Here is a 25,392-nt window from a genome sequence, read left to right as displayed (position 1 = left end):
GCTTTTTGATTCTGCTGAGATTCCATTTAGCGCTAATCTCAGCTGCTGCACCGTTATGCCACCCCGCTTCATTATTTAAACTCACTCCTGGCTCTCCGACATGCCAGTGATATTTCGTCTATACTGACATCCCTGGATAAGTTGTCTTTGTGGAAAGCTGTGGAAATCCGATTGTTGTTGTATTCCCATGTCTTTGTCTCGCTCAACGTGTTATCTTTGTGTAGTAAGACTAGTGTCTTGCTGCCCAGTTCACTAGCCAGGGCTAGCCCACGGTCAGCCAGGGCTTAGGCACGTGATCGAGCACAGGGTGAAGGACCCATCTAGGAACAATAGGGAGTGTAGGATTCAGCCTCTGTCAGTATTTAGGGGTCAACCATACCCCCTCTCTTTATCGCCAGGGCCCCTTTGTGCCTGTTTCATTTCCCTTTGTGCCACATGCTGGGTGTCATTCCGCCCTGTTGTGACATTCTGGCCTCGTTATGGAAAATTGCGATCACAAGATGGCATTGTGGAACTGGAGTGGTGCCAATGAAAAGTGAAGATGAGATTGGAGAAGTATATTACTAGGGGAAGGGACCTTAGATTAAAATAATCACTCCAGCGCTGAAGAAAAACAATGCTGGAGTAGTGCTTTCAGCTGCTTTCCACCCACCAGCTTAGATTTGCAAATGAAAGGAAGAGCTTCACAGGAGAAAACTGGTAGAAAACACAGTTTTCAAGACCTATAACGGCCAGAAATAGTGTTATTTCCCATGTAAACCTAAGTGACAATCTATTCTGAAAATGTACTTGAAATTATATTTAAAGGGGTATTACAATCTCCAAGATCCTATCCCAATATGTAGTAGGTGCAATAATAATAATATTAGCAAATGCCTCCAATAAGAAATGTAGAATAGTTCTCCTGATTAACTATGTGGCATATCTCATGTACAGGGCATTGCAGTAGCTTAGGTATCAATGATTGACCAAGCATATAGAGACAGTTAGTTGGTTGCTAGTGGTTATAACCATGGATAACCAAGCTGCAATGCCCTACACATGAGGTAAGTGACATAGCTAATCAGGAGAACTATACTATATTTCTAATTAGAGGTATTTGCTAATATTATTATTATTACACCTACTACATATTGGCATAGGATCTTGGAGATGGGAATACCCCTTTTAAGTACTTTAAGTTTTTCATACACATTACTGTACACTGTGTGCAGAATTATTAGGCAAATGAGTATTTTGATCACATGATACTTTTTATACATGTTGTCCTACTCCAAGCTTGAGAGCCAACTACCAATTAAGTAAATCAGGTGATGTGCATCTCTGTAATGAGGAGAGGTGTGGTGTAATGACATCAACACCCTATATAAGGTGTGCTTAATTATTAGGCAACTTCCTTTCCTTTGGCAAAATGGGTCAGAAGAGAGATTTGACAGGCTCTGAAAAGTCTAAAATTGTGAGATGTCTTGCAGAGGGATGCAGCAGTCTTGAAATTGCCAAACTTTTGAAGCGTGATTACCGAACAATCAAGTGTTTCATGGCAAATAGACAACAGGGTCGCAAAAAAAGGCGCAAAATAACTGTCCATGAATTGAGGAAAATCAAGCGTGAAGCTGCCAAGATGCCATTGGACACCAGTATGGCCATATTTCAGAGATGCAATGTTACTGGAGTATCAAAAAGCACAAGGTGTGCCACACTAAGGGACATGGCCAAGGTAAGGAAGGCTGAAAAACGACCACCTTTGAACAAAAAACATGAGATAAAACGTCAAGACTGGGCCAAGAAATATCTTAAGACTGATTTTTCAAAGATTTTATGGACTGATGAAATGAGAGTGACTCTTGATGGGCCAGATGGATGAGCCAGAGGCTGGATCAGTAAAGGGCAGAGAGCTCCACTCCGACTCAGATGCCAGCAAGGTGGGGTACTGGTATGGGCTGGTATCATCAAAGATGAACTTCTGGGACCTTTTCGGATTGAGGATGGAGTGAAGCTCAACTCCCAGACCTACTGCCAGTTTCTCGAAAACAACTTCTTCAAGCAGTGGTACAGGAAGAAGTCGGTATCGGTGAATAAAAACATGATTTTCAAGCAGGACAATGCTCCATCACATGCATCCAACTACTCCACAGCGTGGCTGGCCAGTAAAGGTCTAAAAAAATGAAAAAATAATGACATGGCCCCCTTGTTCACTGATCTAAACCCAATAGAGAACCTGTGGTCCCTCATAAAATGTAAAATCTACAGGGAGGGAAAACAGTACACCTCTCGGAACAGTGTTTGGGAGGCTGTGGTGGCTGCTGCACGCAATGTTGATCGTAAACAGATCAAGCAACTGACAGAATCTCTGGATGGTAGGCTGTTGAGTGTCATCATAAAGAAAGGTGGCTATCTATATTGGTCACTACTTTTTTTGGGATTTTGTTTTTGCATGTCAGAAATGTTTATTTCTAAATTTTGTGCAGTTATATTGGTTTACCTGGTGAAAATAAACAAGGAGATGGGGACATATTTGGTTTTTATTAAGTTGCCTAATAATTCTGCACAGTAATAATTACCTGCACAAACAGATATCCTCCTAAGATAGCTATATCTAAAAAAAACAAAACACTCCAACTTCCAAAAATATTAAGCTTTGATATTTATGAGTCTTTTGGGTTGATTGAGAACATAGTTGTTGATCAATAATAAAAAAATCCTCCAAAATACAACTTGCCTAATAATTCTGCACACAGTGTAGATTGTCGGAAAAATCCACCGATTATCAATCTTTATAGGGATATCTCAACTGCAATTATACATACAATAGTCATAAAAATGGATGTCTTGTTCCTTTTATTTTTTAAAAGTACGTTGTTTTCAGGTACAGTATGTTCATATGTAGGTGGAAAGAGATCTAAAATGGAATATAGATACTACAGAATGCTACATCTGAACAAAAGTTCCATAGGAAAACTGGGTCCAGAGACCCAGGATGGGGACATATACTAGGGTGGGCCAAGGCTGGGAACATATGTACCAGGATAAGGACATATATACCAGGATGGGGGACATATTCACCAGGAAGTGGCCCAGAATGATTGGGGACATTACTATATAATGAAAGGGGGGGAGCGGCAACTTATATGTCTTTATAGGAATTAGAATGCTACAATGGCCCATACATATGACCAACATGCAGGCAGATGGGGAGGGCCAGGCACACACTTTGCACTGGGGCCCACTGCACTCTAGTTAGGACACTGAGTACCATCATGCAAATTAGCTAATCTCCAAGAGGAATAAAGCTGGCTTTCTAGTGTCATTAAGCATATTAGCACTTATTCAATAGGAAATTGAACTGGCTGTCTAGTGCCATTATTCAAAATAGCTCCTCTCCAAGAGAAAAAAAAAAACAGTCTTTCTAGTACCATTACTCATATTAGGTTACCTCCAAGAGGAATAGCTGGTTCTCTTGTGTCATTAATGCATATTAGCTATCCTCCAAGAGGAAGAAAACTGGTTTACTAGTGCTATTATGCAAATTACCTCTTTTCCAAAAGGAAAAATATCTTGCTTTCTAGTGGCATTCACTGGTGTCTGTAGAAAGCAAGTTTATTTTTTTAACTCTTAGAACTTATCTGCATAATGGCACTAGAGGGCTAGCTTCCTCTTGGATAAAAGCTGATTTGTCATATTATTTCTCCCTTGGAGCATTGCTTGGTCTATATGACCTTGTCTGTCTCCACAAGGTGAAACAGTACTTCCTAGAAGACTAATGCAGAGTGCAACTTTAATTCGAAACCAACTCAACTAGAAAGGATCCCTCCGTCAGTATGTTTTTCATGACATTTTTTAACAGTCTGTGACATACAGCATTTCATGAATCATTGCTGATTTGATCACATGATATAGAAACCTGAAAGCAACAGCTGAGTACGTGTCATTTTTGTCTCATGCGATAATATGAAGATTTACATCCTCGCTATACGTAATCCATGTGCCATATCTGGAGATCCTTCATAAAAAAAGAACTAGTGCTTTACTATCCGATTGTGGAGCGCGTATTATTTCTGTTATTCAACTGAAGACTTAGGCGGGCTTTGCACACTACGACATCGCAGGTGCGATGTCGGTGGGGTCAAATTGAAAATGACGCACTTCCGGCATCGCATGCGACATCGTAGTGTGTAAAGGTTCGATGATACGATTAACGAGCGCAAAATCGTCGTAATCGTATCATCGGTGTAGCGTCGGCGTAATCCATAATTACGCTGACGCGACGGTCCGATGTTGTTCCTCGCTACTGCGGCAGCACACATCGCTGTGTGTGAAGTCGCAGGAGCGATGAATATCTCCTACCGGCGTCACTGCGGCTTCCGTAGGATATGCGGAAGGAAGGAAGTGGGCGGGATGTTTACATCCCACTCATCACCGCCCCTCCGCTCTGATTGGCCGCCTGGCGTGTGATGTCGCTATGACGCCGCACGACCCGCCCCCTTAACAAGGAGGCGGGTCGCTGGCCAGAGCGACGGTCGCAGGACAGGTGAGTCCATGTGAAGCTGCCGTAGCGATAATGTTCGCTACGGCAGCTATCACAAGGAAATCGCTGCTGCGACGGGGGCGGGGACTATCGCGCTCGGCATCGCAGCATCGGCCTGCGATGTCGCAGTGTGCAAAGTACCCCTTAGCCTAAATACTGAAGGTAAGTACTTGGAGCTTGGCAATATAATTTTATGTCTTGAGGATAAAGAATAAGTAGCTTTACGCAATGCCAGTCCATTGGTGAGATATTTACTACCTTTTAGAATTTATGACAGACACATTTTTTTGGCAAACCAAAATAAAGTTGGTATTTTATCTAATGATCTTCAATTTACTTCTGCTCTACAAATTATAAGCTATCATTTAAAGTGTTTTTACGATTCAGCAAACTACAGTCACATAGAATGACTGCAGAACATTCTTTTGAACCCGTAAAACCCCTTTAATTTGTCATTGCCATTTGGTATATCTAAGAACACAGTAGAGCAGGGGTTCCAAAAAAGTGGCTCGGTAGCCACATGTAGCTCACAGGCCCTTGATGTGTGGCTTGCGGCTTTCTGCCAGTTTGGAGCATTAGCATTAAACCTACCAAACAGCCATTAAGAGCAAGTTTCCAGATGGAGATTTTTGTGAGTAGCCTCTTCACGGAGAAGAATATACTGGCTTTGGTCTAAGATAATACTGCCAGTCAGATGAGGTGCTTGAAGCTGGTTCTGATAGTGTGGTATGACGGCCTGACAGAGAATACCAAAGATAGGTAAGGTGAGAACCCATGGATCCAGAAATACTGTCACGGAAGAGAATATACTAGCTTTGGTCTAGGATGATACTGCCAGTCAGATAAGGTGCTCGAAGCTGGTTCCGATAGTGTGGTAGGACAGCCTGACAGAGAATACCAAAGATAGTTAAGGTGAGAACCCATGAATCTAGAAATACTGTCACGGAAGAGAATATATTAGCTTTGGTCTGGGATGATACTGCCAGTCAGATGAGGTGCTTGAAGCTGGTTCTGATAGTGTGGTACGACAGCCTGATAGAGAATGCCAAATGAAGGTAAGGTGAGAACCCATGGATCTAGAAATACTGTCATGGAAGAGAATATACTGGCTTTGGTCTAGGATGATACTGCCAGCCAGAGGAGGTGCTTGAAGCTAGTTCCGATAGTGTGGTTGTACGGCCTGATGAACAATACCAAAGGTAGGTTAGGTGAGAACCCATGGATCCAAAAATTCTGCCTCCATGTGATGGGTTAGTCTTGGCTGTCAGTATACCGGTCATGGGAGCTCTTAGTGTCACTACTGTGGGGAAGAGAGAGAGCAGGAGGTGAACGTCACTACTCAGATGGTTAAGTTGGGGGCAGCTAAATGTGGCTCGCGACCCTCTATCATAGTTGAAGGTGGCTCTCAAAATAAGAAAGGTTGGGGATCTCTGCACCAGAGGAAACTGAGAATAGATTGGAGCTTCCAGAATATAACCTGTTGTTACAGAGAACAGCAATATAATTCATAGTATGTATAAGGCTCTTAGCAAAATCCATCCTACAGTTCCCACCTATCATATACACAAGAATGCTGAAAGGTAACAAGCTCTGGGGAAAACGTGAGGCTGCTACATGTTTATTGTGGCCAGCAGTGCGAAAGGGTGTGATCACAGGCTGGGTGACTTGCTGTCAAACTGGATGATACATATTTTGTGGTTCAAGGGACAAGCCTAGCTGCCACACCTTAGCCTGAACTATACAGGGCAGTGTGCACTTCCCGTGCCAAATGTATTTCATGTACATTACTATATGAATAATATTTAGCATATATATAGATCTGACACCCAGATCCTTTGTTTTAGGTATTGTGTTAATAATAATTGTATTTATATAGTGCCAATATATTCTGAGGCACTTTACAATTGAGTGGGGACATATATAGACAATAAAGACAATACAAAGTTTAGGATTATATTTATAGTTGGTTCTGCCTTACAAGCTATAGCTATATATGCACGGCGTGAATCTCATCCACATATTTTTCTGCAGGGGAATGCTATATGAGGCTAATTCAGATAAAGGGTATATGAACATGGGAGGTTCGTCTTTTACATTGCAGAGGGTTGAATCCACAGTACAGAACAATTTATGACTTTGTAAAATGACATCGATAATGTTCGCACTGCAGATTTTCAAATGCTACTCCACTAAATATAATAGTTTGGTTGGTGGCGGGTTCCCACATGATGTCCAATTTCCATAATAGAATATGCAGAGGGGTTAAATAGCATAAACTAATATGAACAGTGGCAATGAAGAAATGATCATCATGAAGGCTAAAGGGGGCTTTACACGCTACGACATCGCTAATGCGAACTCGTTGGGGTCACGGAATTGGTGACGCACATCCGGCCGCATTAGCGATGCCGTTGCGTGTGACACCTATGAGCGATTTTGCATCATCGCAAAAACGTGCAAAATCGCTCATCGGTGACATGGGAGTCCATTCTCAAAAATCGTTACTGCAGCAGTAACGAAGTTGTTCCTCGTTCCTGCGGCAGCACACATCGCTCCGTGTGACACTGCAGGAATGAGGAACCTCTCCTTACCTGCCTCCCGGCCGCTATGCGGAAGGAAGGAGGTGGGCGGGATGTTACGTCCCGCTCATCTCCGCCCCTCCGCTTCTATTGGGCGGCGGTTCAGTGACGCAGCTGTGACGTCGCTGTGACGCTGAACGAACCACTCCCTTAGAAAGGAGGCGGTTCGCCGGTCACAGCGACGTCGCCGGGCAGGTAAGTAGTGTGACGGGTCTGGGCGATGTTGTGCGGCACGGGCAGCGATTTGCCCGTGTCGCACAACAGATGGGGGCGGGTACCCACGCTAGCGATATCGGTACCGATATCGCAGCGTTTAAAGCGGCCTTAACTCTAGAACTGGTCATACTCTTTCAATGAATATAAAACACATTGGTAACATTAAAATCAATCAATTACTACATTCACAAATTTAAAATGAGTCAATTAAAAATAAAAACCAAATTCATGGAAAAGAGATGTCGTAGTCTTTGACAGCTAAATCTAAAATAGAAAAATCACTAGGAGTGATGGTTTCCTTCAGTATTAGAGATATTGTCAAGCTCACTATTCAGTTGAAGCAACCATTCTCCCAAACGTTAGAACAAGTACATCCATATTGGTTGTCAAACTTAAAGAGGTTGTCCACTACTTTGACATTGATGGCCTATCCTTAGGATTGGTCATCAATGTATAATCGGCTGGGGTCTGAGACCCTGCCAATCAGCTGTGCTCGGTCCCAACGGCAGCAGGCAGCCGGAAATGCTCAGTTCTGGCGCTGCTCCGACGTCTGATAGTGGACACAGGTGAGTACTGCACTATCTACTCCCATTCTACTAAATAGGAGGCGGATGTGCAGTACCCAGCCGCGGCCGCTATCAAAAGACCGAATATTTCCGTCTGCCTGCTACCGCCTCCGGGACTGAGAACAGCTGATAGGCGGGTGTGCGGAGTGTTGGATCCTGATTAATCAGACATTGATGACCTGTCTTAAGGATAGGCCATCAATGTAAAAGTAGTGGACAACCCCTTTAACACGCAATATCTATACTGTACCTTGCAAAAGTCACAAAGCAAATACGATTGGCTTGGTTATATATGACAAACCAACAAGCACAATCAACATGTACAGTATACGCTCTTTACCAAGGACAACACTTGAAAGTAGTTGCATGTTCTCCCCGTTTGTTGGCTTTCCTCCCACACTCCAAAGTCATACTGATAGAAAATTTCTGATTTTGAGCCTCAATTGGGAAAGTGATGAAGATGTCTGTAAACTGCTGTGGAATTAATGGCGCTATATAATTGACTAAAATACATAATTAAATTGTCATACTGAAAATTCCCAAGGGCCGGAATAAAACGTAGAGTAGTATTACCATCTGAGACATTTCTGGCATAGCAAAATTATATGCGTAAATGCCTGATAAGTAGGAGTCAAAAGAGTGAGATCTGCACCTGTAGAAAGAATTAGGGGTGTCATTTTCACCTAGTTAGCACCTCAGAAGAATAGGTCATGGGTGCATTTGATTTGCCTCTCTCAATTGTAAATTGTACTAATATGAACTAATGGAGAGAGTCACATACATATACATCCACGCGTAACACCTTTTGGAAGAGCCAAACAGGTGTTAAGGGATCTCTAATATTTATGGGGAGGGGCAATACAGTAGATGCCTGTATGCCACTTTTTTCCCCTATGCAATTAATCCACAATTCAAGGAAGCATGTCTATTACCAGAAGGTTGGGGGCCGCACAGAATGGCATTGAATACACCGCTACTCTAGGTGCTACATACTCAAATAGCAAAAAAATACACCTGTAAATAAAAAGACCAAGAGCTATATGAATAATGGTAGTGCAGACAAGTCTCATGGAAAATACAAGTTTTGCCTAAGATTGCCCTGTGGTACCATTCCAGTTAATATACAACGCTATAGAAGTCTATGGTGCCCTAGTGTACCTCCATAACAGGCATATAGAGTTCTTCTGCGGATTCTATTAAACACATGGACATAATGGGCACCAAAATACACCCTGTATTGTTCGTCATGCCTAGTTTAGCCCCACCTTAAATGATTGTAGACCTTCAAATCCAGCTGAAGGGAATTGGCATGTTCTAGTCAAGAGGTCAAGATTGAGGGCGGCACTGATCCAGAAATGCTAGTAGATAGTTTTACAAAGTGATAATCAGAAGTAAAGCCACGTGATGCACCTCGTCCAACAGCCAGAGAGCACAAAATATTCTGAATTCCTGGCTGGATTCTAGCTCAAGGGCTTTAGAAGAAAACTCATAGAAGACTGAAGAGCAAAGTAATGCAAATAAGATGCAAATATTAGATATGTCTTCCGAAAGACAAAAAATATGCAAAGCAATTAAAGTGATATTTGTTTGACCTTTGACTGTATTAAGCCAAATCTCCCATGTACTGAGATTACATAAAAACGCTTATATTACTCTCTTTAAGGCCCCAACCTTCCTTAGGAATCTGCAGCATACAAACACACCCTAATAAAAAAAATCTTTAATTGGGGAATAAAGTATATTTACATGGTGTCTTTAGAAACTGTTTACGTTCCTCAAGAAAGTCTATGACAGTTATTGGCCATTTACTTGTTTTTGACTTGAAAATCCCAACGTGCCCATTTCAGCAGAAGCTAAAGTCATATTACAGATGTAAAAAATGTAGATGTAAAAAGCAAAAATAAAATTACCATTCAACTCCTAACTAACATCAAAAGTGCTATCCTTTTATAAAGGAGCCTATAGATGTCACGGAGTGCACCGTTTTTAAGCTAGAGCCCTTTTTTGATCCGATAACAATCAGTAGCTAGTGTTTTGGTTGACCCAACTAAAGTTGTACTGTACTGAAGGGTCAATTATTTTCATGTATCAGCTAATATTTGCCTATTGGCAATATTAGATGGTTATTTACTGGACAGGGTGTCATTTTCCAACAATTACAAGCAGGTCCCATAATCCTCCCATCCACATAAGAGATCAGTTTAGAAGGAGGTCATGTTAGGCAGCACTTTCTCACCAATCAAATGAATATAATGTATTATGTTTAGATTCCTATCACTAGATACAATGATATGTGACTTCATTGGTATTTAGGTGGAGGGCCAAGTTGCCCAAGGGTCTAAAATTTAGCAGCTATGCCATCCAAAGCAATCACCTTCTGGTTTACCAAGTCTTACTTTTAGGCCTCTCTTCTATTCAAGCAACCATCTGGTGCTAATTTAACTGTCTTGGTACAAAAACTCCAGAGATAAACCAATGAAGGAAAAAATCCTAAAAATTACTATGGGATCTTCCCAGTTATCCAGCATATCAGTTATTGTGCCTATTGGGTCTTGTAGTAGGATCAGAAAACTTCTTCTGAGTGCAGCTTGGTTCCTTCTGTCCAATCTGGTAAACTCAGTGTATGTCCTTTTCTGATCCATTATTGCGGATCAGAATCTGCTATTTAAAGGGAATCTGTCATAGGATCAACCCTCTTAATTCATCTACATGGGTGTACAGGTCATAGAAAGTTGAATACAGGGATACCTTGGTATTTGCAGTCTGATTTCTTATTTCAGAGAAATCCACATTTTCTTTATATATAAATGAGTTATTAGAGCCGGATACAGACCTTCCCGGCAAGCTGCCTCCAGAGCTTATTTTATATGAAAGGGGGCACTACCAGTGTGAGACATGTAATGACTGACAATCTTTTATCATAATTACAATCAGTTGTACATATCTAACACAGTAAAGCAGAAGTAAACTTTGTCTCATTACAAACATTTGCAGCAGCACTTGTCTTCTCATATTCCTGTCACTCTGTTACAGAGCTGTGCCTGATTATAACTAAAACAGTACAGCAGAGCTGAACCTTGTCTCATTAAAAACACAACAAAGACATTTGCAGTTGTCCTTTCACAATTTTATTAGATCACCTGTATTGCCCTTCTCTCACAGTGGGTGCCTGTGAGATGGAAGCTGCAGCACAGTGAGAGGACAGCAGCTACAAATTTTTTGTAATAATACAAAGTTGACCTCTGCTGTACTATGTTAGCTCAGAACTTACTGCAGAGTTGTGTGTGATTATGAGAGCAGACTGTCAGTCATTATATGTCTCACACTTAGCTCAGAACGTGCTGCAGAGCTGTGTGTGATTATGAGAGCAGACTGTCAGTCATTATATGTCTCCCACTGGTAATTCCCAGTTTCATTGAGCATAAGCTCTGGAGGCAGATTCTTGTGCAAATCTATGACTGGCCCATAGATCTTAACAGCTCATTTACATATAAGAAAAATGTGTATTTCTCTGGAATAGAACTTCAGACCTCAGATATCAAGGTATCATATCATTCATCATCCTATGACGCTCACACCCATGTAGACGGTCTAGGAGGGTTGATCTACTGACAGATTCACTTTAATGTATCATCCTACGTTAAAAAGGGATGAAACTTGGGAGCATCCGCTCTCAACGAATTGGGGGTTTTGAGTCCACATAAACAAAAATGAAATGTGCTCTTTGAGTTTTCTGAAGATGATCTTACAGTTTTGTCTGTTTTATTGAATTTCTGTAGATCAAGCTTAATCATTGTAGCGTGAAATATTCAGCAAATCTTTCATACAATGTATTATTTCACTTTACCATTACGGAGATATCTGCTTGCTGACAGTGAATAGAAGCATTTTTTTAAAATCCAAAGGCTGAATGGCCCCATAGACTATGTACTAAAGCTTAGTTGGCAACAATAGTATTTTGACTAGACAATCCTCCATGAGCTAAGCAGTATGGCTTACGTTTAGCCTCCTGTCCTGATACAATGTAACATATTAATATAAGAGACATTTTGCTCCCAAAAGATAGTCTAGATAACATTGTAGCAAATGATTAACAGTTATACACTGATACAGTTTCTATAATAACAGGGTTCTGTGGTCCAGGCTCCTCGAACAGGTAGAAAAGGGGAGACTGGGTGGGTGGGTGTTGCTGCCTTTGATTCATTGTCTACCGGCTAATCTGGTTCTTTACAGCATCCTGTCACCGCCTAATTTCAGTGTCACCTTTACCATTCCATTCAGACAACACCCCAATACTGTCCTGAATCACAGCAGGCCAGTGGAGTTAACCCCTTTGCTTCGGATAATTCACAAGTTCTAGCTTGTTTCTCTAAGAATGTGTGCAGGTCTCCATTCAGACATTTAAACGCAAGATCTGAACTATTTTGGGAAAATTCGGATTTGGTTCAGTTCCTTTCTAAAGATTCGAAATGTTCGAATGAGCAACATGATTATAAGTGACACTTTTTGTATTTCACTTTTGATTTTTTTTTTGGGTGGGGGGGCAATATTGAATATATAACTATTTTTTGAGTTGTTAGAATGACAACAATGTAATAGTTGTCACCTGTGTACTAGAATAAAGATCATATTGTAGGCATACAATCCACAGATATAACTTTGGAATCTCACAATCGGTTATACCAAATAACAAACTCAATTCTGGTACATTTATATGCATGTCATCATGAACAGCAATGTCTACTTTATTCTGGAAGTTTAATAATTATAATAAATTAATAAATATACATTATATGACTATATGTAACACATAGAAATGCCAGGCCAGCAGAAGAAGCCAGAATATCGGTGGTTGTGGGACAATCAGGACCAGTCACAGGCCTATTGCAATGAGGTTCACAACTATCACAACTTACACATTTTGGATAACCACCCTGCACCCCACACTCACTTGTTATACTTTGAAGGAGACTTGCTTGGCGACTTGGTGGGTGACTTGGTAGGTGACTTGCTTTGTCCCTTGAACATGGTGCTGCTTTGCCCCCTTTGCTGTCCCTCCCTGCGGTCCTGGAGCCTTTGTCCTAGTGTGCGCTGCACCTGAGAACCTGACAGTGACAAGCAGAGAAGAAGAGGTATGTGAGACAGGACAGTACAGAAACAGCAGGCTCCTCCCAAAACTTCTAGCCTAGGCAATGAGAGCAGAATGTGCATCTAACTTGCTAAACCAGTTGTGTCGGACAGAAAGATGTCTCCACCCAGGTAGAGTGTCCCATTTTAAGAGCATATTGTCAATACAACTCATGACAATATTTAGGAGGAGAATTGCGTATGATTTGTAATTGAAGATGTAAAACAAAATTTTTGATGTTTTGAAGGATGAATCCACTTGGATGAAAACACGTCAGGCGAGTTGTGCTACAGCAGTAAATTGATTCTTGAAAAATGATAGCTTTTTTGACACAACGCGTTTCAGTGCCATACCGGCAACTTTATCAAGTGAATAAAAATCAAATATTTCTAATGAGGGGCTAATAGAAAAGCTGTAGATTATGGCTGCCTTTTCCACTTCTTTTTTGGTTAAATTTGCAATTGACTGTCATGTTAGTAGGTTTATCAACCATTACTTTTTATTGACCAGCTTAGCTAAAAATCACTGTTAGGCAAGGTTCCTTTATGGGTTACAAAGCCAAGAATTAATCATTTTGAGGTTGTAATATTAAAAGATGCCGTAACTCTATGATATGCCTCCAGTGTCTGATTGGCCTTGGGCTAACCTTTACTAATTAACAGAATGAAGTAGCAGTGGTTGTGGAAAATTGTCCTGCTACTGTTATGCTAGGTATGGGGAAGAAACACGCATACGGATACAGGGAAGGTAAGGGAGAGACCATGTCTAGGGAAGGGAGAGATCGTGACCTCTGAACAAAGCTTCCACTGTCCCCTGGCTCCCCTGACCACCCTAGATAGGTTCCACACCTATGCACCAAGCAGGATACCTGGTCCTGTCTGACCCTGAACTTGGCCCTAGGGAAGGAACCGATGATATGAGCGCTTAGTCAACCGCACTAAGCTCAAAAGAAGAGACAGAGAGCACAAACAGGGGGAAGTCAACAAATAACATATCTCCAAGAAGACTCAGGGAGAGAAACAGCAACAAACGAAAATGTTTCTTCAGATGATTGCAAGCCAACTGCTTGCATCCAAGGCCTGTACAGGAATATAACTCTATCACCAGCAAACACCGAAGGACAATGTGAGTATTTAAGGACACAAGCGGAAGTGATAATGATTAGCAGCTTAAATTTCAGTATATCCGCAGGGTCTTAAAAAGAAAGGGATAAACCCCAAGCAGAAAAGGTACATAGGATTTCATTTACACCACAGAAGGAAGAATCAAATGTCACAGAGTAGTTTGTGTAGCCAAACGCTGTGACCTTCTACAGTCGGACAACATGGGACTGTTTGTCAATTGTGACCCACACATAACAGTTATCTCATGTATTGTCGACTGCAGTTGTCTTTTCCCTTGCAGTTGCATGGACAACTATTGATTATAAAGGCCAGCCTTACAAAGTACCTGGAAACTTTGTAAAGCCAACAGCAAATGAAATAAATGGCATGGCACTTTAATTGCACTGGATTCACAGTATTCTAGTGCTTGGCAGGACCCCAAAGAGTAGAAATTGGTGACGGTTTATTAGTCAACTCATTTAAGATAACTGTCCAGTATGGCAAAAGGAAAAGAAATGGCCTCGGAGAACTTTCTGTTGCTTGTTTAGCTCAGGAAAATAATTACAAATTCCTGTTGAGGTGGTATCACTACCCAGCAATGTTACACATAATTTTTCCATGTTTCAGATTTCTGCTGGTGTTATGATCTTAAAATAAGGTACTATACTTCACATTTAGTGGGAATGCAGTAAGATTAAGCCCTTTTAGGAGAAAGTGTTTAGGAACTATATCTTAATTACTGTGGAGACTATTGAATGTGTGACGCCCTGGCCTATCAGGTCGTTACAGGGTATTGTGTAATCTGCCCTTCTGTACAGTATCCAACCCTCCTTGGTTACGGGTCCTGGTCCTTTGGTGTTGCTAAGTACTTAGCCAGTCAAAACCCTAGAAACACTTTAACCCCTTTAAGGTTGTTCAAAATGCGACACCGGGCAACCCCTGACTGCCCGCGGTGCTATGGAGGGGATGCTGACTTCCTTCACATGATATGGGGCTGTCTGGTGGCTGTCACCTTTTGGAAGGGGGTTGTGTCGGTCTTATTCTCCCTGGCTCTTTTTCCTATACCCCTTGAACCACTTCTCTGTTTGTTTGGGGTTATGGATGAAGGGACATGGTCACACTATCACAAAATATTTCTGCAGGAATCCCTTTTTATTGCTCGGAAACTCATAGCCATGTGGTGGATGGACGGTTCTCCTCCTACGGTGTGAGCGTGGATAGAACTGGTGAACAAAATACTCCCGTATGAGCGGACTGTATATCAAAACAGAGGGTGTCCGGAGAAATTCAACCGGATATGGGAAATGTGGAATTCCTCCCCTTTGACCTTAACTGATTGAGTATAATATATTCACATGTCTTTACCAGTACTGACTAAAAAACTGACTGTGGAGGAGGGCAGTTTCCAACGTCCAGGATGGTGTTATCGGCAGAGCTAGTTATTAGTTATTTACTGGTTTTCTTTGTCTGTTTGTAGTATTCACCATACACTCAAATGCAATGTAATCAGCTATCTCATTGTCCGTAAGACATCATAGCAGTTTTAAAATGAACATTTATTTAGCAATATAGCGACATGTCTACTTGTTGAGCCTAATTGAATGGCTCGTAGCAAACCTGTATGTGCATATCTAATGTCTTTTGCTCTGTATTTGAGAAATTCTCTACTGTTTAATAAACGAATTTAAAAAACAAACAAACCCTAGAAACACTTTACACCACACCCACCAGACACACTATTGGGGGCCTGAAGGGAATAGGGCCGCCCACTTGGGGGGTTGGTAGGGGAAGGTGAAAAAGTGAAAGGAGAACTGACAAAGGAGTGGAATGAGTAGGAGGTAGAGTGGTGACTCTCTGAGAGGGAGAGGTCACTGGGTTGGAGCAGGGCTCCTTGAGTTCTAGGTGGCAGATGTTGGTCTGGGCCTGGTAGGAGCTGGAACCCTGGTCGCAGGGGATCGTGCCAAGGGGCACGGATTGCCAAGGAGGGCAGCCGGCGACCTTGAGCCATCTCAGGCAGGGGCCAGGGCACGACGGGGTACGCGGACCCAAGGCCGGGAAGTAGCTTTAAGCGTCCTGGTAATTTACCCGACGAGGGGAAGCCTTCAAGATTCATGCCTCACCCGCTCCAAAATTGGGGTACTAGCGCACCGATGGGATAGGACTTTCCCTGACACAATCCACCAAATCCCAAGTGTGAACCCTGAGAGCAAGCTCACTCTGTTAGCCATACGGGTGAGCGGGACCCGACTAGTTCCACACTACAAGGGCCAAACAGGGAACAAGCTACCACGTAAAAGGCAACAGGCTAATAAGCAACACCAAGGGCACAGACCCAAGCGTGCTCCCTCCTTGCTGCAGCGGTGCTCAGAATTCTGGTTTACAAGCTGTCGGTGTCAGTATTCTTGGACTGAATGAGTATGCAGAAACCCTTCCTTTTCCCAACGGCACCCCACTCCTGCACTACCAACACCGGGCCACGGGGTACAAACACCCTAGCCACGGAGGGGTTAAACACCTTGCTGCCATACCATCGCCACCGAGCTCCCCCTTTCCCCAACAGCAGCGGTGGTATCCCCCCTTACCACGCACCGTGGGTGGCGTCACGAACTTCTAACACCCCTGTACATACTCCCCTTTTCAAACTCGAGTGTCTGCACGAACCCCCGGGTTCGGAGACCCCTCGAGCCACTGCGGTTCCGGATCTGAGCTGCTCGGCCGCTGGCATGGGGGCGGTACAAATGCAGTTCACAGATCGCTTTTCTCTCCATTCCACCACATTCGATAAGCTATCAAAAGAAAGACATACTTCTCTTTGCTTAACAGAAGCATGCTCTGTGACCCCTAGATATTGGAAATCGTCTCAAACCCGTACTATTTCTAAATGGTACACCGAAATGGTTAACATCTGTAGGATAGAGGAGCTTTCTGCTGAATGTTCTAGGCTCTCTGACAAATTTATTAAGCTCTAGAGTGGTTGGATTTTGTTTCAGGATTCCCCAGATTTCCATAAATGATTTCAGTAGTTGCGGTGTGCACTGATGGGCTGGACCTGGGTTGGAGCTGTGGTTTGTATGCTGTGTTGGCTGCTGGGATTCATGTCACCCTCCCAGTTTTCTTCCCTTTCGCTTTACTTCCTGCACATTTTCCCTATCACTTTTCTTGTCAAAAGCTCTTAAGACTACCCCCCCCCTTTTTACTCTTTCTTTTTTATTTATTTATTTTGATAGAAAGGTATTGGATTTTACACTTGTTCTTTAATGATAATCTTAATGTTTTGATTTGTTATTTTAAGATGTAATTTTTTAAAACTTGATGGTCTTACTTGACCTAACTGTTATAATGCAATACATTTTCATTGATGTTTTACTGATGTTTTCAATGAAAAAAAGCTGAACATAAAATGGCCCCTGAGAATGTGCAGATTATGGGAAATGGGACACCTGAGAAAGGCTGTGTGCGCACTTTGCGTTTTTTCTCATTCGTTTCTGCAGCGTTTTGAACTGCAGCATTTTAATACAAAAATCCACGCATTTTGATTTTTAAGCAAAGTCTATGGGATATAGGGCTTTCTTGTGCGCACAATGCTGTTAAAAACGCAGCGTTTTAGTTGCAGAAAATTTGTCAAAATCTCTGCATTTAAAGAAGCAACATGTCAATTGTTTTTGCCATTTTGGCAGCGTTTGCTAACATTAGAGTCAATGAGATTTTTCAAACCGCAACCGTAATCAAATTCCCAGCGTTTTACATGCTTTTTAGACAAAATAAAGGCATGCGTTTTTGACAGTATATTAAGGGCATGATATGTCCCTTTACACACACAGATAGTCCGACAATTAAATTAATGAAAATCAATAGTTTAATGTTATTTGAAACATAACTATTAGATCACAGTTATCATTTTAATAAAATAAGCTATTTTATGTATGATTTTAAGCATGATTTTTGTTAAAAATTTTTACCTTTTTTTCATAGTGATGAATGTTTAAACTTTATTTAGTTGTGTATTTGTATTGAAAACGCATCTGACTTTAAGCAATGAAAAAGCATGTAAAACGTGATCAAAACGCGGTAAAACGCATGCGTATTTTTAGCGTTTTTGTGGTCAAAACCAAATTTGACAAAGACAATTTCTGCCAGAGGATGCGTTTAGAGCTGCAAGTAACTCAATGTAAAGTGCACACATAGCCTAATACACACGAGATGAGTGCTCCACATCGGGAAGGTGCTCTATTTCATGTGGTGCCAATTTCTGGCTAAATGAGAGGTGTCTTCAGATGGGCTGCAGTCATTGTATTTCCAAGACGGCTTTCTCAGGTAGAAAACCCTTTAAAAATTTATAGGTATATTAGGTTCAACACATTAGGAATATTGTATGTGAACGGTAGCGTTGTAATTACATAATTATGTACACAATAATGAGCCAACGAACCTGCATTTTGTTACATGGGGAAACTATAAACTATATAGCGGTTATAAAATTTATTACCAAAGTTTTACCACCCACCGTGCACATACAAAATAGTACAATACTTTTTCCCCCTAACAATTATACTCATAAAACAGAGTACAAAACATGTTACCGGTCACAATGCCCATACAACATTGACACTGGGCAGCCATAGCTCTCCAAAACAACTGCAGTGTGTGTGGATGTGAGGGAATGTCTTAGAAACCTTCTTATTCAGGCTTGGACTGGACCACAGGGGAACAGGTGAATTCCCCGGTAGGCCTCCCTACAGAAGCAGTAGCTGGCACAATACATTTGATTTACTATGTACAGACAAAGGCAGCATCTATCTCATCACTCATTTATCAGTATCCAACTCATTATTAGCAGCATAGATAAATATGTGAATGTGAGTAATGCAATATCTGCATGTAGCTGAACATTGGGGTCCCAGAGTCAATGTTTCTGGTGGGCCCTTGACACCCCAGTCTGACACTGGTCTATAATTTTTAAAGTAATAACATACTTCAACTGTCTGTGAATTTATATATTTGTACTTGACAATCACGACCATGAGCCACTATCTAAGCAGATGCAGTGTTCATTCCAGTCAGTGCCTGTAGTTATTTTTCCACTTTGGGGGCCACTATAATATATTATGTCGAGGGCGAGGGCCAGCTGTCCCCGTCGCGGGGGCTGCTCGGGGAGATCGCGCTCGGATCCGGTACCTTCTCCTCGGTGGCTTGAGCGGGGCCGGACCCGGGGCTCGAGCAGCGCTCCTCGCCCACGAGTGAAAAGGGGATTTGGATTTGGGATAGAGTTTGTGATGCCACCCACGGGCTGTGGCGATGGTGGGCACCACCGCTGCTGGTGATGGGGTTCCCGGGAGCGATGGTGAGCATCTAGGTGTTGGCCCCTCCGTGGGTAGTGGCTGTTGGTCCCGGGGCCCGGTAGGAGGTTGGGTTCCCCAGGATGGGTTTTGGCAGGGTGCAGGGTCGCGGTGCAGTGCAGCGCGGTGCCGGATGACACTGGTGTACTCACTCAGACACAGACAGACAGAGTCTCTGGTAAACCAAACGGCTGGATGGACGGGGCCCGCAGCCGGCTGCGGTGTTCTCCCTGGACGGGTTGATGGTGGCTGTCGTTCCCTGCACCTGTGTTTTGTGTTTTGACTCCAATGCCTGGGCACCGGGAGTCCGCTCCCCGACGTATATGTGCCGGAGGAGCCCGTTTGCCCGCAGACGCTGGCCCTTTGGATCTCTGGCCCTTGGCGGTGGCACTTATCCGGAACGGTTGGGCTGTTGCCTTCAATCGGGACTTGGGTGGGAATGAATCCCTGAGGTCCAGACTGCAATCAGAGAATTTGACTAAAGGTTGGCTTTAAGCCTAGTCGGGGTCTGAGTACCCTGCCTGGTGCTTGGCTCCAATCTGCTCCCCGGTTCGGTACCGGCGGGCCACCGCCCGACCCCGGTCCTACGGTTCCGCTGACCTTCGCCAACTCCTGCAGACGGCCACCACCGTCCGCCAACCTTGCTGAGTGTGCCTGGGTTCCTACCCAGCCACAAACAGTTTTCACTCCTCACTCACTACAGACCAAAACTGGACTGACTGCTGTGTTTTTCCCGCCTCCAGGCTGTTAACTCCTCGGTGTGTGGGGCCAACTGTCTGGCTCTGCCCCACCTGGTGTGGTCATCAACCCTGGAGGGTGGCAACAAGGGTTTAATGTTTGACTGGTGTGCCCTGTCCAGGGAAGGGGGTGTCTGGTGTTGTGTAGTGACCTGTGACCCCTGGGGTCCAGGGCGTCACAATTACAGAGTGACATACAGTATATAGCAATTTGTTCATATAATATTATCAGGAGAATCCGCCACTAATTGGAGCATAACGTGCTTTACAGACTACATACTGTAGATTAGACTCAAGATATCAAAACATAGTCACCCTTTATCCTATTCCCATCCTTAGGAAATAACTGGCGTATCCTGATACAAGTATGGTAGTAGAATTTATAAATTTGTGGCACTAAGTATACAGTATGCAACAGTCTAGGGACTTTGACGCAATGTGAGGCTATGCTAAAATTTTGTGACTCTTCGTGTTCTATGCCATTTTTACCCAGCTCAGAGCTGGAGCAGGACTGAAGTGTGGTAAATTAATGATGAGTGGTGGCGTTCTATACACCACAAATCTTACTCCAGTCCCCAATTGGAGTAAGATTTCTGGCAAAGCGCATGCTGAGCCATACACCACTTTTCAGACATGCCGGTCTTGATAAATCAGGGCCATTGTGTGCCACTTTCTGGCAACATATTATAGGTTTGCACAGAACAAATTTGCAATACAGCCTTATGCATATTTCAAAGGTTGTGTTCATAATGGAAGCCACGGCACTATGATGGATCCAAACTATCAGTGATGACCCACATTCATTTTAATAGCTTCCTTCATAGTTTCATAATGTTTTTAACAGTGGGAATATAGCTGTATGCTCCATTAATCTTGCTATTGTGAACTGTTGCAGATTTCTGCTTTCAGCAGACTCAACAGCATACAGAAAATGAACTGTCTTACTTGGGACATACAGCAACCAATATATTCATCATCATCAATCATCAGCAACATGTAGGATACAGGGAAAAACTGAAAAAAAAAATAAAATAGACAGGCCATATAGTAGAGTTTAGAGAGGAACCACACACAAATCAAAAAGCTGAAACAACCACAGGTATGCAAAATTTGCATTTATGATTTTTTTTTTCAAATCCAGTGACTGATCCTTCTGTTTTCTTATGCCCTGACTTTTATAAAACACTTCTATTTTAAACCATCACATATTGATTTTGCAAAAACCGAGTGTGATATTAAATACAAGCTGGATGAACAAGAAGAATCTTTATTGTAGCCCAAAATGTACACCATATTCTATATAAAAATCTATTGAACATTAATTCTGCAACTTTATTGGAAATTAATTATTGCACCTTTTCCTATTGCCTTCAAAGCAAAATATATAGAAGACGTGCCGATCTGCTCTGTGAAGCATCCAGCAGTATTCTCCCATTATCTTCACCTTCCATCTACCTTGGTATTGTCATTCCATCTTCTTGATATCCTGATGAAATCTTTCTCCTTGCTCTTTGCTAGCAGCACCAAGGTTTTCAAGGTAGTAGTCCAAATGGGAATGTAAAAACTGTAACTTTAAATTCTTCAGACAAACAAGGCTTTGAAACGTTTCAGCATGTTCTCCACAATGGACTTTTAGATCTTTGTTATTACCAAGACATTTCTTCACAACGCTAAAAGAATCCCAAGCCGTTTTCTCAACAGCTTTCATTTTTGTTCCGAATACGTAGGCCTTCATGAATTTCCAAATGTCTGGAGTCACAAAAATGCCATCCTTCAGGTTTGCTTTAGAAAGTCCCTGAAATTTGGTACACAGGTACTATAATGTCTCTTCTTCTTTTGGTAGAACTTTCACAAACTGCTTCATCAGTCGAAGGTTGGTTAATGTGGAGTGGTGGCAGGAGAACTTTAGTGAAATCAACTAAACTTTCTGCAACTATGTTCTTGAGTCCAGGTTGCATAGATGTTCTTGTTGGTAAACTTTTTTGGCTCCAGTGATGAGTCCTGTCCCAGCTTTCCCGTTTACACAAAAATCATGGGTACTTTGTGGTTCCTCCTTGCTTCAAGTTTCTCCGGAGGTGAGGGGAAAGGTATTCCTGGATCGTGAGGCATAGGGTGAATCACAGACTGGAGGTCCAGGTGTATAATTTCCTTATTTTTAAGTTTGAATCTCTTCATGTTGCATGTACAAAGGTAGCCGCCATTACTATAATTTTGTGGCTCCCTCCAGATCATAGGCACGCCAAAACTAAAGCTCTCTTTCATCCCTTTAGACCACTGTCATAGTTCTACCCAAACAGAACATACATGTGAAGCCCACGACTTGTCCTTATCACCTAGTTTGGAACGCATAATACACTTTTCTAATGAAGTCCTTAATGTTCCTTCATTGTTTCATGTTTACAAAATAACCGCAAATGTAGCAAGAGTTGCCAGGTGAATTACGACACCCCCTTCTAGCCATTTTGATCATGTTGTTAGAAATAGAAGCTTAATCCACCAAAACCACTAAATACTGGAAAGAATTGTGGTAAGCGCATCACCACATTCTTATGAACTGTCTAAAAGAAAATCTGTCTTTGTTTCTCTTATTAACCAATCACAGTGCAGCTTTCATTTCTTATACTGCTGAGGTAAAATGAAAGCTGTGCTCTGATTGATTGCAATGACACCACCAGACTGTTATGAACTGGGACTGGAAAAAAAAAAATCTATCTTTAATGCCAATAACAACCAATCAAAGCACAGTTTTCATTTGTTATACTGCAAAGTTAAAATGAAAGATTTGCTATGATTGGATGCTATGGACACCACCACACTCTTTGTAAGCTATGTTAAGAAAATCTTCTCTGCCCACAGCAGCCAATCACAGCACAGTGTCCATTAATTTCTAACCAGCCTAATGACACCAAGATTATCTACCAAAGGTCACACAATGGGGTCAAAGTATGGTGCAAACCTATGGAGTCAGTGTTTGTGAAAAACTACATGATGGAACTTTTTTTGAGTTCACCACTCGAAAGTATGAAAAAATCACCTCTTACTTTTCAAACAATTTTACCCTGGCAGACCTGTGCAATTAGCACAAAGCCATCAGCTGTCTGCTGAGCACAGTCCCCACAGCATAAGCCTGCAGCTGCTGTGAATCCCAACCTAAACCAGGCATTACACTGGATTAACACATTCAACATTATGGCGAACAATTGTCCTTTTGACAGTGGTTCAGGTAGTATTAAATCAGCATGCATTGTATTCATTCATTCTTGTGCATGACATTTTATGGCTGACTATGATTAAAGCTTTAGTTATTGTAGGAAGATAAGCTCTGAAAAACTAACAGCTGCACTAAATACATTGTAAACCAAGAGCAGTAATATAATAAATTGTATCACTGTATTTGGGTGGAGAACTGCTTTCAATGAGAGCAAATGGAAACTCCACACAGCTATACTGCATTCTTATTAGCCTTATTCATTCAGGAAAATATATCCCTCCTCTATGATGAAATATTTATGATGAAGGTAATAACTGATGAAATATCAGGAGTGGTAGTTTCAGTCACAAACTACTCTAATTCAGATCTAGTAAGTTTGTGATTTTGGAAATGAAGAAAGAAATCTATATATTTAGCATTTATAATTATAATAATAATAATATAAATTGTGTAATATTCTGCATTGTTGCTGCCCCCATCAGCTGCCCCCCCCTGCAGAGCGAGCGTCAGTTTTCCACATCATAATACAAGGTTTACTGAACTAAGACTGGCAGGACACATGACTGAACATACACCAACGAGCAAAAGGGTAACAGTGTTTTGAACTGTTGACTTTCAGGCACCATATCTCACCATCCACTACAGATACAACTGTGAAAAAAGTACCTTCATTTTATAGACAGTCATCTTGGTTATCACATACATAAATTTTACTTACAACTATTTAGCATATAATTAGTTCTGCAGATTCTTGACATGTGACTGCATTGTTACTGTTTCACTCCTGGTGGAGAAAAAATATTTTCTGCCTGCATACTACAAATCACAACCTGTTCTACCATTCCCTAATAGCTCAATGTGTTATTAGGTTGATTCCCAAGCAAGAGGTCACTGGTTCGCATCAAGGAGCAGCCATGAAGATTTCCCAAGAAAAGAGAAACAGCATCATTCAGCTCATCCATAGCGGTCACTCGCCAAGAAAATTAGCAAACTGCTTCATACGAGTGCCATGACAGTTGGAAGAATATGAAATGAAGTTGGTGAATCCATTCAAAAGCCAAGAGGTAGACGTCCAGGCACAAGTCAACAAGTTGGCACATCAGTATGTCTTTCAAAAGCCAAGAGGTAGACGTCCAGGCACAAGTCAACAAGTTGGCACATCACTATCAGTGCTGGCGCGACAAACACGACCGTTGAGGTGGCTCGTATGCTTCATAATAAGGAGATCACAGATGTCCATGCAAGAACTATGTGACACATGTTACACAACTCTGGAATGGTGGCCCCAAAAAAAGAAGAAGAAACCCTAACTTCAATATCATCATAAGAAGCATCAGCTGGAGTTTGCAAAAACGTACGAAGAGTAGACAGTAGAAGATTGTAAATGGGTGATTTGGTGTGATGAGATGACAGTCAACAGACTAAGCTCTGATGGGTGCAAATGTGTCTGGAAAAACTAGGGAAAAAGGGGCTAATGGATTGAGACATTGAAGGAACTCTGAATTTCGGTGGAGGAAGCCTGATGACATGGGGTTGTTTCACAGCCAAAGGCATTATCCAGGATTGATGGCGATCTCAATTCCGAACTATATGTGAGCATCCTACAAGATGAGTTACTACATATACTCGAGTACTATGGGTATTAAAAAAACGACACTGTGTTCCAGCAGGAAAACAACCTGAAACATTCTTAAATATTTTGATGACAATGAAGTAGAGGTGCTGGATTGCCCCCCATAGTCCCCAGACCTCAACCCAATCAAACACTTGTGGGTAGTGTTGAAGAAAAAGCTGTATACACACCCAAGTGAGACAACCAGTATGCACTAACATTGGGAACGTGTAAAAGACACCTAGGATCAGAATAAGGTCAAGACACACTTGAAACTGATTGAGAGCATGCCCAGAAGGATTCAAGCAGTGTTGAAAACCAAAGGTGGATTTACAAAATATTAATAGAATAGGAGAAATTAAAATTTTGTTTTTTAGGA

At 42.0% G+C, this 25,392-nt stretch overlaps 1 protein-coding gene across 1 annotated transcript in view; it reads right to left on the bottom strand.

Annotated features, from left to right (window-relative positions):
* The window catches only part of EVPL (envoplakin), a 52,537-nt gene extending 39,546 nt beyond the window's left edge, over positions 1-12,991 (bottom strand). Inside the window, exon 1 of the mRNA XM_075349598.1 lies at positions 12,838-12,991. Within this exon, the coding sequence (XP_075205713.1) occupies positions 12,838-12,914 (77 nt within the window). The 5' untranslated portion in view covers positions 12,915-12,991. The remainder of the gene's footprint in view (positions 1-12,837) is intronic.
* Positions 12,992-25,392: the final 12,401 nt, after the last annotated feature.

The sequence above is a fragment of the Anomaloglossus baeobatrachus genome, chromosome 5 (assembly GCF_048569485.1).
Source record: "Anomaloglossus baeobatrachus isolate aAnoBae1 chromosome 5, aAnoBae1.hap1, whole genome shotgun sequence".
Lineage (NCBI taxonomy): Eukaryota > Metazoa > Chordata > Amphibia > Anura > Aromobatidae > Anomaloglossus > Anomaloglossus baeobatrachus.
The sequence above is the reverse complement of the archived record's forward strand: the minus strand, read 5'-3'. Positions and strand labels throughout refer to the sequence as shown.